We start from the raw sequence: 14380 nt of genomic DNA on the forward strand, positions 1-14380 counted from the left end.
TTTCATCACACTGGTTGACATAGCCTTCCTGGCGTTTTTCGGTTATTGGGCTAAGACACTTACATTCTACATTTACTAAGTTTCACATATATCCTTGTAAGATGCACCGCAGGTGTGATCCCACGGGCCCCCATCCCTCTACCCACATCCCCCCTCCCTCCCCTCCCTTTCCCCCTTCCCCCTATTCTTAGGTTGTAACTGGGTTATAGCTTTCATGTGAGAGCCCTAAATTAGTTTCACAGTAGGGGTGAGTACATTGGGTACTTTTTTTTCCATTCTTGAGATACTTTACTAAGAAGAATATTTTCCAGTTCCATCCACGTAAACATAAAAGAGGTAAAGTCTCTATCTTTCTTTAAGGCTGCATAATATTCCATGGTGTACATATACCACAATTTATTAATCCATTCGTGGATCGATGGGCACTTGGGCTTTTTCCATGACTTAGCAATTATGAATTGGGCTGCAATAAACATTCTGGTACAAATATCTTTGTTATTATGTGATTTTTGGTCTTCTGAGTATATGCCCAGTAGAGGAATTACAGGATTGAATGGCAGTTCTATTTTTAAATCTCTAAGTGTTCTCCATATCTTTCCAAAATGAATGTAATAATTTGCATTCCCACCAGCAGTGCAAAAGTGTTCCCTTTTCTCCACATCCACGCCAACATTTCTGGTCTTGGGATATGATTGTATATCTGGAAAACACTAGGGACTCTACTACAAAACTCTTAGAAGTGATCAAGGAATATTTTTTCTATTTTTAGTAAAGACGGGGTCTTGCTCTCACTCAGGCTGCTCTGGAACTCCTGAGCCCAAGCAATGCACCCACCTGGGCCTCTCAGAGAGCTAGGATTACAAGCATGAGCCACCTCGCCCAACTAAAAAAATATATATATATATATAAATATATATTTAAAGAAAAAAGTACATGGACAGAGGGAAAGAGAGAGCTATGCACACTGTGGAGGGGAGAAGGGAAGGAATCTGGAGATGGTGCGGGCCTGAGGAGGCAGAGTGGTCACCCCAGGAGTGGACAAGCAGCCTCACCTCTCTCTAAGGGCAGGGTTTCGAAGGTCGGAGATGAGAGGCATGGTCCTCTTGAACTGTTCTATTTTTGAACGAGTGATTTCAATGACCTCCCAGTTTCGGTCCTAAGCAAAATTGGAAGGCATCAGAAGACCCAACAACCTTCCCCAGATGGTGCCCCTTCCTCAGGTGGCTTATCTTCTGCGTCCCCCTCCTTTATACACACACCTTATACTCTTTGGCTAGTCTTGTGAGGCGACGAAATAACCCATGGGCCATGGTCTCCATGGCCTCTGTCTGCAGGGTCAGGAACCTGCCTGTCTTCCACTGGTTCCAATTCTCCTCCCAGTCCCGTGTGATCTCCCAGACTTGCTGGAGTGCATCGAGCTCCTACACAGCCAAGAAAAGAAAGACGAGTTACAGGAAGTAGCCGCTGCCCTCTTCCTTCCTGACAGTCAGGTCTTTTGCTTCTCTCTTTCTGCGGAGGTTTTCCCTCCAGATAACAAAGCTGCCTCCTCAGCTCACATTCTTTTGTCCACCCTCTTACCTTAAGAGCTCTCAAGTAACAAGCACATGAAAAGATTCTCAACATCACTGGGCAGACTCGATGGCTCATGCCTGTAATGAGTGCTCTGGGAGGCAGAGGTGGGTGGATTGCCTGAGCTCATGAGTTAGAGATCACCCTGAGCAAGAGCGAGACCCCATCTTTACTAAAAATAGAAAAACTAGCTGGGCGTCATGACAGGTACCTGTAATCCCAGCTACTCAGGAGCAGGAGGATCACTTGAACCCAGGAGTTTGAGGTTGCTGTGAGCTATGATGATATCATAGCACTTTACCCAGGGCAATGGAGTGAGACTGGGTCTCAAAAAAAAGATTCATTAGGGAAATGCAAATCAAAGCCTCAATGACATACGTTTCACACTCACTAGGACATCTAGAAAGAAGAAAAGGGTAAATAAGTATTGGCAAGGATGTGGATTAATAGGAATCCTCTTCCTACGCTGCTAGTGGGAATGTAAAATGGTGCAGCTGCCATAGAAAATAGTTTGGCGGTTCCCCAAAATGTTAAACATAGAGTTTCTATATGATCCACCAATTTTACTCCTAGGTTTACACCCACAAGAAGTGAGAACAGGTGGCCTGGCACCGTGACTCACACCTATAATTCTAGCACTCTGGGAGGCTAAGGCAGGTGGACTGCTTGAGTTCAGGAGTTCAAGACCTGCTTGAGCTCAATATTTTGAGATCAGGCTCAGTGTCCATAGCATAGCTGTTGCAGCATCAGCCACATACACCGAGGCTAGTGGGTTGGAACCCAGCCCAGGGCCAGCTAAACAACAATGACAACTACAACAAAAAATAGCCAGGTGTTGTGGCGGGTGCCTGTAGTCCTAGCTACTTGGGAGGCTGAGGCAAGAGAATAGCTTTAGCCCAGGAGTTTGAGGTTGCTGTGAGCTGTGACACCACAGCACTCTCCCTAGGGCAACATAGTGAGACTCTGTCTCAAAAAAAGAAAAAAAAAAAAGACTTTGAGGACTTCAAGATCAGTCTGAGCAAGAGCAAGACCCCATCTCTACAAAAAATAGAAAAACTACCCAGGTGACATGGCAGCTACTTGGGAGGTTCAGACAAGAGGATCTCTTGATCCCAAGAGATTGATGTTGCTGTGAGCTATGATGATGACACGGCACTCCACCCAGGGCCACAAATTGAGACTGCCCCCCCCAAAAAAAGGATTGAGAATAGGTGTTCAAACAAATACAAGGACATGCATGTTCACAGCAGCATACTCCCTATGGCTAAAAGGTGGAAACAACCCAAATGACCATCAACTGATGAATGGATAAGCAAAATGTGGTAAATTCATATAATAGGAACAAAGTACTAATACATACTATAACATACATGAGCCGTAAAGACATTATGCTAACTGAAAGAAGTCAGATTAAACAGGCTTCACATTGAATGGTTTCATTTGTATGAAATGTCTGGAATAGGCAAGTCCATATACATGGAAAACAGATTAGTAATTGACAGGGGCTGGGTGAGAGGGGAAGGGGAGTGACTCGCAGCTAATGGGTGCAGAGTTTCCTTTGAGGAATAATCAAAACGTTTGTGAGCTAGATAGAAGTGATGGTTGTGTAACTTGTCAATGTACTAAATGCTACTGAATTGTTCACCTTAAAATGTTTAACGTGGGCGGCACCTGTGGCTCAGTGAGTAGGGCGCTGGCCCCATATACCGAGGGTGGCGTGTTCGAACCCGACCCCGACCAAACTGCAACAAAAAATAGCCAGGCGTTGTGGCTGGTGCCTGTAGTCCCAGCTACTCAGGAGGCTGAGGCAAGAGAATTGCCTGAACCCAGGAGCTGGAGGTTGCTCTGAGCTGTGATGCCATGGCACTCTACCAACGGTGACAGAGTGAGACTCTGTCTCTAAAAAAAAATAATAATAATAAATAAATAAATTTAAAAAATGTTTAAGTGAATTTTACCTTAAAAAAAAAAATCCCCTCGAAAACTCATCTTCTTGGCTTGGCACCTGTAGCTCAGCGGCTAGGGCACCAGCCACATACACTGGCAGGTTCAAATCCAGGTCAGGCCTGCCAAACGACGACAACTACAACCAAAAAATAGTCGGATGTCGTGGCAGGTGCCTGTAATTGAGGTTGCTGTGAGTGGTGATGCCACGGCACTCTACCCAGGGTGACAGCTTGAGACTCTGTCTCAAAAAAAAAAAAAAAAAAAAGAACTCATCTTCCTGATCCCAGCTGATTTTCTAGGCCCTAAGGACACCTCCTCCTGTCCGTGCCCCTTACCCCTGGTTACCACAGGGCCCTAGCTTAGCACGCCACCTTCTCCAGGTTCTGGAGGTCCTTGGAGGCCGGCTGCTCGATCTTAAAGATACCCAGGTTGGAGCGGAGACTGTTTTCTTCTTCCCGCATGGCCATCAGCGTGGCCCGCACTTGTGCAATCTGATCCAGGGCGGCTGCGTATCCCACATTGTTGGTAAAGGGGCCTGTAGGGGATTCAGGATGAAGTTCAGCTTCCCATTCAGGTCTGTGGTCACTTGGTAGCATGGTCATGGCTCTCCTATCTCTTTGAGGGCAAAACTCACTCTCCTCACAGAAGAGAGGGAAGGAAAGGAGGGTAAGAGGGGACGCAGTGACAGAATGATGGCTAATCTTAGTAAAAACTCCTAAATGTGGCTTGAGAATCGGGAACAGATGGAATACAGGAAGTCAGTATAAGAAACCCAGAAATGTTGTGAGCTGGGCGGCTGCCTCCCAGCCCAAAACCAGCACCATCAGCTGTGCTCACCCTCTTTGCTCCTGACAGAGCTGTGGTTCTTTCCCTTTCTGGCCCCACCTTTCTCCTGCCTTATTCTTACCTTCCCAGGACCTAGGCTTGGAAGACTGAGTCTCCCAACAAAGGCTGAAGAAGTAGGAGAGGTGGAGAAAGGAGTACCTTTGCCTTCAAAATCTTCTAGAAGAGTATGTGCTTTCTTCTTGAAATCATCCGCTGAGTGAATAAGACCTGTCTTGAATTTCTCCTTGTGTTTTTTCAGCATCTGTTCGCTGTCCAGCAGAACTTGTTGGAAGACGACCCACTCTCCATTGAGACTGTCCAGCATCTCCAGCACCTGGGGACATCAAAGAGGGAAGGAGAGCCTGTGAGCAGGAGGTCTGTGCTCTCACCAAGGCTTTTAAGGACACTCTTCCAATCTCCCAGACCAGAATCCGTGGACTAGTTTTACATGTGAGATGAGGCCCAAAGAAATCAAAGAGAAACCCATAAACTGGCTAGAATTATCATTCGAGTCACTGTGGGCTCTCAAAGGCTTTTGAATCTTGAGTCTTCTCCCTGTTCCACTTCTTTGCTCTCCCCACTGACAGCACAGGGTCCCCCACAACTTACAGCTGGCACGGACCCACCTTGGGTGGACCAAACCCTGCAGGAACTCACACTGTCCTGCACCGGCACCTCGTACTTCTCGAGGATGGCGAACTGCTCGTGGATGGGAGGGATCTGGGCCTCCAGGCTGTGCAGGTCGTGCTGCAGGGTTTCCATGAGCTGCAGACTGACCCCCAGCTCCTCCAGTGTCTGGGGAGGATGGCTGATTCTGAGGACAGGCAAAGGGAAGACGGGGTGAGCACAAGAGACAGGGCCACCCCCACCCCCACCCCTGCCAGTGCCCCGGCCTGCACTTCTCCCCGTTCTCCTGCAGGTAGTTGTGCAGCTCCATGAGGCGCCCCGCCGCCATCTCCCTGAGCAGAGTCGTGAACTTGTTCTGCCACTCGTTGCAATGCTGCACCAGCGAGAACTTGAGGTGTGAACAGTCCAGCATCACAAACTGGATGTTGAGGACGGTCTCTTCCTTCTGCACATTATTAGCCACCTCCGTGTAGCTGTGAGGACCCCAGATCTCTGCTAGGACTGTTTTCTCTGCAGATATGTCCCCTCCCCCAACATCAACTGCAAGGTCTCATTTGCTTCCATCCGGACCTAGACAGCAATTCTAGAGTGTTCATCTACTCCCAAGTATTCCTCTTTCCATCCACCCCAAGCATGCAGTCAGCCGCACTTGTCATTTTCTGTCACTGGCTAAAAGACAGCAATTGCATTCCTTAGTCTGGCACGTAAGGCTTTAGAGTCCCATAGATCAGGGTTGAATTCACCCTGTGCTGCTTCCTAGCTCTGTAAGCCTCAGTTTCCCCATCTATAACACAGTGATGATAATAGAACCTAACGCAAAAGGCAGTTGAGAGAATTCGGTGGGCTGCTATGTGTAAATCCCTTTGCATACTTCCTTCCCTGTACCTGTGTTCTAAACACGGAAACATGCTTGCGTGTCCATCTTTATGCCTTTGCTTGTGCTATTTCCTCCATGTGGAATGCCCCCTGACAAGTGTCCACTGTTGCCTGTTGAAACCCTGCTTATCCTATAAAGCCCAGCCCAAAGCCCCTTCCTCCATGAGAACTTGTTCATTTCTCTCTTTTTTCTAGTTCCTCATGGCCCATAGGACCATAGCATTAATGGAATGAATGAATGAATAACCAACAGACCATGAAAAGATGAGAGTTAAGGTCAGCATTTAAGAATCTTCCGTTTAACTCCAACCTGCCTTCTAAGAAGGAAGGTGCTCACTTCTCTCATCTTCCAGATCTCCAGCCTTTCTGTTTCCCACCAGAGCCCTGCAGTGCCCCCCCCCAACAACTGATTCCCCCTAAATCTTGTCCAGTTCTCCTGGGCTCTACCCCTTGAGAAGCCAAGGCACAGTGTCCTAGGTCCTGCTCTTTCCTGTAGTTGGGGCCATACATTTTTTGCTCGTCCCTTGCTCCTAGCCCCCTTTCCAAGTGTCTAGGTCCAGACCTCCCCCTTCAATTCTGCACCTCCTACATCCAAACTGCCGCACCCACCCTCACCACTCACCGGGCGATATCAGCATCAAAGGAAGAGACAGGAGGGTTGAGGCGCTGGTAGCGACGAATAAAAGAATCCTTGTTGATCTCCCAGATTTCCCGGTACATATCCCAGGTCTTGAGGTAGTTCTGTAGCAGGGTCGCATTGTTGGTCATACCGCTGCTGATCTGGGTCTGGATCTTCTTGATGTCCTCATCACGCTCTTCAAAGGGACCCAGAAAAATGCTTCTTACTGCTTCTACCCCAACCCAAGCTCCAGCCTGGCACTTGGTCACAGACTTTCTACTCCCCCATCAGCTCCCCAAAGAAACACAGCTCAAACCCAAACATTAGAAAGCAGAGGAGGAGGCGAGAAGTACAAATATGTCTCTTAGTGTCTCTTCCATAGTGTCAGATGTCTCACCTGTTGGTATCTGGGCCTCTTGTAGCCCAGCTCCAGTCCCAAATTTGTCTTTCCTCATCTTCCACCCCAAATCCTAAACCCATGAGCATCCAGTCCCTTAACCCCAACCCATATTCCTTTCCCCAATCTGGCTGCTTTATCCTGGGTTTTCCACTGGCCCAGCATGTTTGGAAATAGCCCTGGTCTCTCCTCCTAGCTCTACCCATTCCTCAGCCTCTGATCCTCCCACACCTGTGCCTTCCCCAACGCCCACTCACCCACAATCACATGGATGGGTTCACGATTCATCTTGCGCTTGGTGAGAATATCGGGGAGATGGGAGAAGACAGAAATGGTAGAAAAGAGGTGGTTGCCAATATCATTGACCACACAGGCCAAAGTCTGCAGAGTGGGTGAGAATTCCACCTGTAGGGAATCCAGGGGAGATGGGGAGGTAAGCCTCAGACCTGGTAAGGTCAAGGCCAAGGACCAAATGTAGGAATTGAGGAAAACTGATGAAGTGTGTTAGTTTGGGGATGTTGGAAGCAAAATGGTCCTCACCTGTGCCACACCTCCCTGCACATCATTCTGTAAAATGACAAGGACTTGGAAGAGTGGGTTTGGTGTGGTCTTTCCATCCCCATTGATAGCCTTGGACAGTTCCAGCAAAGACCACTTCACATTTAGGCGCAGGGCATCCTCCATCATGTGGTCCAACCGAATCATGTAAAGCATCCACTGCTGCTGAATCTGGTGGGAAGAAGAGTGAGGAGAGAACCCCTCAGGGGAGACAGAGCAGGTCCAGACAGCAGGGAAGGGAACAAGCTGGTTAAACAGAAATGCAGAGCATTGAATCCTGAAGAAAGTGGTTTGAAAGAATGGAGGTCAGCTGAATGCAAGACTAGAACAGGATGTTAGAGAAGCACATGCTGGTAAAAAGGGGTAAACGTGGGGGGAGCAAGAGAATGTTCTGTTGGGAGTAGGGCATTGGGGTTTCTCTAACCACAAAGCCCTGGCCTCAGGAGACCTACCTCAGGGCCATCATTCTTGAAGACTTCATAGGAGTTGGTCATGATGTTCACCACATCCTGGTGCAAGTTCATCAGTTTCTGCTGTGCAGCTGCCCGATGATCTTTTTGGTCCTCCTCAAACTCCAGGTCCCTGTATACACGCTTGCCACTGATGCGTACCAGCAGCATCTCTGACATTTCTTGGGCTCGCCAGCCAATGGTTAGAGTAGCTGCCTTGAACTCATTCACGATAGTCTGCACCTGGGGCCAGACCCGCCCACGGGGAGTTTCAGCTTGGGGAGAGACCCTTCCACCTGCCCACCAGCTAGAGTTGCTGACACAAAAAAAGTCCTTCCCCAAGCATGCATCCTTAATTTCTTTTCCACTACTCCCAGGTCTCTCTGCCAGTCTTCCAAGTGCCAGCCTTTCCAGTAGCCCAGCAGATACTTAAATCCCACCTTGCTGGCATGTATGCGGCACTCTGTGATGAAGAAAGCACTGGCCCCCTTCAAGGCCCAGTTCAGTTTCTTGAGTCCAGGGTGGATCTTCTTATCCAGGAATCGGATACGCTCTTTGAATAGGGCCTGCTCGTCTGGGGACAGCATGGCAATAATCCTAAGTACAAGAGAGGCCTGGTAGCTGGTGGGGAAAACCTCCAAAGATCCCTCCTCTGCATCAGGAAGCTTGGTAAAGAAATCTGAAAGTTTCTAGACCACTAGTCTAGATTCCAGACTAGCACTTTCCAGAAAAACGTTTGGTGATGATGGAAATGGTCCACCATTTGTTATGTCTGGTAGCCACTATGTGGCTATGGAGCATTTTAAATGCAGCCTATGTCGACAAATACCTGAATTTTTAATTTTAACTGATTAATTAAAATGGAAATAGCCACATATAGCTAGAGGCTTCCACATTGGACACTATGGTTCTGGACACTCAAACAAGACTACTAGTTGCACCCTCTTCAACTTCAACCAGGCTGGGAAGTTACCTGATCTGGCGTGTCCCATCCCACCCCCATTCATATGTTGAAATTCTGGCCCACGCCTGTGATCCCAGCAAAACCCTAATTGTTTGAGCTCAGGAGTTCAAGACCAGCCTAAGCAAGAGCCAGACCTTGTCTCTACTAAAAATAGAAAAAACAGCCAGGCATCATGGTGGGTGCCTATAGTCCCAGTTACTTGGGAGACTAGGGCAAGAGAATCACTTGAACTCAAGAGTTTGCGGTTGCTGCGAGCTATGATGCCACCGTACTCTACCCAGGGCAACAGAGTAAGACTCTGTCTAAAAAAAAGAAAAGAAAAGAGAAGAAATCCTTACTTCCACGCTGATGGTATTAGGAAGTGGGGCCTTTGGGAGGCGGTTAGGTCATGAGTGTGGAAATCTCATGAATGAGATTAATGCCTCGATCAAAAAGGCCTGAGAAAGCTCCCTTGTCTCCTTCCACCATGTGAGAAACAGTGAGAAGATGGCCAGTTACAAACCAGGACATGGGCCCTCATCAGACATTGAATCTGCTAGCACCTTGCCCCCAGAAATGTAAGAAATAAATTTCTGTTGTTTATAAGCCACCTAGTCTATGGTATTTTGTTATAGCGGCATAAACAGATTAAGACAGTACCTAACCCAGAACAAAGCTTCATTCCAGAGATGAATACCAAGAGAGTTCAGAGGCTGAGTGGTGTGCGGGTAGGTAGCGGGCAGCATGACCTTGGTTCACTGAATCTGATGTTATTCTGTGTCCAGCATCCTAATACCACCCAGTTTCATTCCTAGACAAGTAATCCAGACCACAATCTATGTGGTTCAAATGGGGTGGGAGGGGACCTACTAGTTTTTGCTCTCTACCCTACAACTTAGAAGATAAAACTTCTAGGGGAGCTCAGCACCCGTAGCTCAGTGAGTAAGGCACCAGCCACATACACCAAGGCTGGCAGGTTCAAACCCGTCTGGAGCCTGCTAAACAACAATAACAACTACAACCAAAAAATAGCCAGGCATCGTGGTGGGCACCTGTAGTCCCAGCTACTTGGGAGGCTGAGGCAAGAGAATCACTTTAGCCCAAGAGTTTGAGGTTGCTGTGAGCTACAACACCATGGTACTCTACATAGTGACACTCTGTCTCAAAAAAAAAAAAAAAAAAAAATTTTTTTTAAATACAAGGGGGAGGGCTGTAAAAGAGAATATGAGAGACCACTTTTTGGAGATGTACAAAATGTAAAGAATAAAGTCTGTAGGAAATGGAGAACACCACGGGACAGATAAGACAGGCTGCAGTGAGCACTGGAGCCCTACCTATTATAGTCTCGAGCAACAAGTAGCAGGTTTTCATAAAGAATACGCAGGTCCTCAGCCCGTTCAGCCACATTCACCACATAGTGGGGTGTCTCAAATAGCAGCCGCTCCCAGTAGTCGATCTCCACAAAGAGAATCATCAGGGACCTTTGGGAGAAAGAAAAGCAGAGCAGTAAGGCTGCCATTCAAGGGGTGTGAGGATTGGAGTCATGAAGAAATTGACAGATAAGAAAGGAAGGTACAGTGGAGTGTACCCATAGTCCCAGCTACTCGGGAGGCTGAGGCAAGAGAATCGCCTAAGCCCAAGAGCTGGAGGTTGCTGTGAGCTGTGACACCACAGTGCTCTACCAAGGGTGACGAAGTGAGACTCTGTCTCTAAAAAAAAAAAAGAATTTTTTGTATTGATTACATGTCAGAATGATATTTTGGAAATAGAGTCAAATATTAAAATTAATTTCACTTGTTTCTTTTTCCTTTATTAGATGAGATACCATATAGGTACCAAATGAAATAGCAAATTTTAAGTTGCACCTTACAAACTTCACCTTAAGTATCCTTCGCCACCTCACACTCAGTGGCCTTCTCCTCCTTCCTATTCCAGCTGCCACTCCCGGGCCACGTCCCACATTGCTCCACATCTGAGACAACTCACTCCAACCTCCTGCTCCCAGAGCTGGCTTCCTCCCACCATCCCAGCACTGGTCCTCAAGTTCCCCCAACCTATGTGTTCTCTGTCCTCATTGTGACCTTTAGGCCACTGACTCTGGTCTTTCATCTTACTAGTCCCTGCCTGTCTTCACTTCCTTCTCCACAGACACTACTGTCATCTATTTTAACCACTCTCCTGCCAATCCTCACTCTTTCATCTCATTCCTTAGTCTAAACCACCCAGTGCAAAACCCCAACTGTCCTCCCCACTGAGCCCATGTGAGCAATGCTGGAGAAAATCACAGGACCACACAGATCACCACCATTGCACACTCATGGTTTCCCGTCCCTCCTGGGCTTCTCCTGGTCTCACAGGTAACCATTTGCAAATCCTTTCAACACTTCTCAAACCTGGTCTCCTCTTCCCCTTCTGAACAGAAAGCCTCGCCTCCTACATCACAGAAATAAAAACGCCATCAGGTAAGAACTCTATCCACTTCCTGCTGTGAAACTTATAAATGTACTTGTCTCCACCTGTGCTTTCTCCCACTTATTATAGGAGAATCCTTCCTCCTCCCCAAAGCTAAATCCTCTTCTTAGGCTCTATTTTCTGATGTGGTTTCCTCCTGTTTTCAGGTGCCAATTTCTGGTTCACCTATACCTTTACCCTACTGGTTCATTCTCATCATTTAAATATGGCCAAGTTTCTATAATCTTAAAAAAATAAAAAAACAGCCAGGCACAGTGGCTCACATCTGTATTCCTGATAGTCTGGGAGACTGAGGGGAGAGATCACTTGAACTCAGGTATTCAAGACCAGCCTGAGCAAGAGTGAGACCCTGTCTCTACTAAAAATAGAAAAATTAGCTGGGCGGTCATGGTATTGCACACCTTCTAGTCCCAACTACTCAGGAAGCTGAGGCAGAAGAATTGCTTGAACATAGGATTTTGAGGTTGCTATGAGCTAGACTGAGGTCATGGCACTCTTGCCCCGGTGACAGAGCAAGACTTTCTCGAAACAAAAAAATTTTTTTTAATTTTAAAAATTAAAAGCTTGCCGGGCATGGTGGCTCACGCCTATAATCCTAGAACTCTGGGAGGTGGATTGCTTGAGCTCAGGAGTTCAAGACCAACATTACCAAGAGCAAGACCCCATCTCTAGTAAAAATAGAAAAACTGATGCAGGAGGATTGCTTGAGCCCAAGAGTTTGAGGTTGCAATGAGCTATAATGATGCCAGGGCTCTCTACCCAGGGCGATAGAGTGAGACTCCGTCTCCAATAAAAAAAAAAGGAAAGAAAAAAAAAACTTAACCATACCTCAACTCCTGTCCCTCTTTAGGCACCACACTCCTCCCTGTCACAACCTGTCTTCTATAAAGGTTGATCCTCAGAGATCCCTTCACTTCCTTTCTTCTGGGTCACTCCTCGCCCCCTGATAGTTGGCTTCACACATCTCTTCTGACGGGTGTCCTCACACTCTCTGAGGATTTCCCATTCCTGAAGCCAACTACCAGGGTCGCACACAGGCATCCCCTCCTTGATCTGTCTGTAGGTTTCAACATCATGGGGGACTACTCCCTACTTTCTTCAAACACATTCTTCCCTGGCTTCTGAACCATGATCCTTTTCTTTTCTGCTCTTCTCTTCAGTAGAAGTAACCTTCTCTCTCCCTTGGAAATAGGGGACTCAGTAAAGCATCTGCTTTCCCAGCAGGTCCCTAGATGGCTGCTCCCCAAGATTCTTCGCCTCCAATACATTGATCTCGTCCATTCCTGTGGTTTCAGCTGCCTTCTGCAAGCTGATGACTCCCAAGTCTACACGCTGACACTTGTATTTCCAGCTGTCCTTTAGGTATCTCTCCCTGCCTACTTCATAGGCACCTCAGACTCATTGTGTCCAGAAACAAGCACAGCATTTCTGCAAACTTGGTGTTTTCATCTTGGAGAAGAGGGCCATCCCACCGCCTGCACCAGAACTGTGTGTCCTCCCTCAGTTTCACTTTCCAACAGTCAACCAACCACTACTCCTGTTTTTATACACTATGACAAAATTCAGAAATTCAAATACCTCCAAGTCAAGTGTAGCTCAAGTGCGATAAAAAAAATGGCAGTTGACACTTGACCTAAAGCTGATCTAGAATGCACAATTCCTCCAAAAGAGCTGTGCTCTGGGTTCCAGGCGGGTTCTGCCATATGGAAATGCTGGCCCAGTGTGGCTGGACTTTCTAATTATTTAAGATACACCAGAAAGTTTAATCATTAACAACCAATTCAACTGAAAATAATTATTGGGAGGGGGAGCTTTGCGATTGCTGGTGATATTCTGTCCTGGGGTGGTGGTTGCAGAGATGTTAGATTTCATAACCATTTATTCAATTGAACATACAAGTTTTAAATATGTCTCTGTATGTACAATATGTTTCATAATGAATATATTCTTTAAAAGAAAAAACTATTTTAAACAATAAGAGATTTGTAAAAGTGGCGCAGTACAAAACTAACTTATAAAAACTATGATCAGTTAGCCATCATAATGGAAGAAAGGAGACAATATAAATTAAAACAACAGAAATTAAATAACAAAAATTAACCAGAATTATATATATATGCACACACACACATATACACACACGTATATGTAAAATATGTGGAAAATAACGTATAGGCGAAAGGCAGGACTTAGATAAATTGAAAGAAAAAACACTATTCGGGCGGTGCCTGTGGCTCAGTGAGTAGGGCGCCAGCCCCACATACCAAGGGTGGCGGGTTCAAACCTGGCCCCGGCCAAACTGCAAACAAAACAATAGCCAGGCATTGTGGCGGGCGCCCGTAGTCCCAGCTCCTGGGGAGGCTGAGGCAAGAGAATCACCTCCAGCCCAAGAGCTGGAGGTTGCTGTGAGCTGTGCCGCCACGGCACTCTACCGAGGGAGACAAAGTAAAACTCTGTCTCTATAAAAAAGGAAAGAAAAAACACTATTCTTGGGTAAAAAGACTCAAAATCACAAAGATATTCATTCTTCTAAAGTGAACCTATAAATTTAACCCAATCTCTGTTCTTATAAAAATAGGAATGGACATATTTCTGCAACTAAACAAATTGATTCCAAAATTCTTATGGGAAATAAATATTAAAAATAGCCAGGAAACTCTGAAAAAAGAATAGTAATGAGGACAATAATTAAAACAGTTTGGTTCCTACACACGAGTAGACAGAGATACCAGAATAGTGAGTCCCAAAATAGACACAAATATACTTGGGAATTTTTTAACTATAAAGATAGCAGTTCAATAAATGAAATTGGGTCAAGTGGTTCTAGCCATCTGGGAGAAAAAACAAAATACAAAACTCAAGCTGAATCTGCACCTCTCTTTCTACACCAAAATAAATTTCAAATGGATCAAAGATCTAAATATAAAGAACAAAATTATAAAATACCAGAAAAAATATGGAAAATTTTTAAAAATAAAAAAATCTTGAATAAAAATCACTTGACTTTTTTTAAATCTGTGAGATTAAAAAAAATAAAATAGGACTTTTTAATCACAAAAGGATAAAAGTTTCCACAACCTAAAGATATACCCAAGAAA

General features: G+C 46.0%; 1 protein-coding gene across 10 annotated transcripts in view; it reads right to left on the reverse strand.

Annotated features, from left to right (window-relative positions):
* The window catches only part of DNAH2 (dynein axonemal heavy chain 2), a 145529-nt gene that overhangs the window by 83108 nt on the left and 48041 nt on the right, over window positions 1-14380 (reverse strand). For all 10 annotated transcript variants that reach the window (XM_053569902.1, XM_053569900.1, XM_053569905.1 and 7 more), the window contains 12 exons: window positions 10145-10291; window positions 8308-8464; window positions 7871-8110; window positions 7401-7589; window positions 7118-7265; window positions 6467-6659; window positions 5241-5441; window positions 4999-5155; window positions 4501-4675; window positions 3888-4051; window positions 1260-1421; window positions 1053-1156 (listed from right to left, as the gene is read on the reverse strand). In XM_053569902.1, the coding sequence (XP_053425877.1) occupies window positions 1053-1156; window positions 1260-1421; window positions 3888-4051; window positions 4501-4675; window positions 4999-5155; window positions 5241-5441; window positions 6467-6659; window positions 7118-7265; window positions 7401-7589; window positions 7871-8110; window positions 8308-8464; window positions 10145-10291 (2037 nt within the window). The remainder of the gene's footprint in view (window positions 1-1052; window positions 1157-1259; window positions 1422-3887; window positions 4052-4500; window positions 4676-4998; window positions 5156-5240; window positions 5442-6466; window positions 6660-7117; window positions 7266-7400; window positions 7590-7870; window positions 8111-8307; window positions 8465-10144; window positions 10292-14380) is intronic.

Source organism: Nycticebus coucang, chromosome 18 (assembly GCF_027406575.1).
Source record: "Nycticebus coucang isolate mNycCou1 chromosome 18, mNycCou1.pri, whole genome shotgun sequence".
Taxonomy (NCBI): Eukaryota; Metazoa; Chordata; class Mammalia; order Primates; family Lorisidae; genus Nycticebus; species Nycticebus coucang.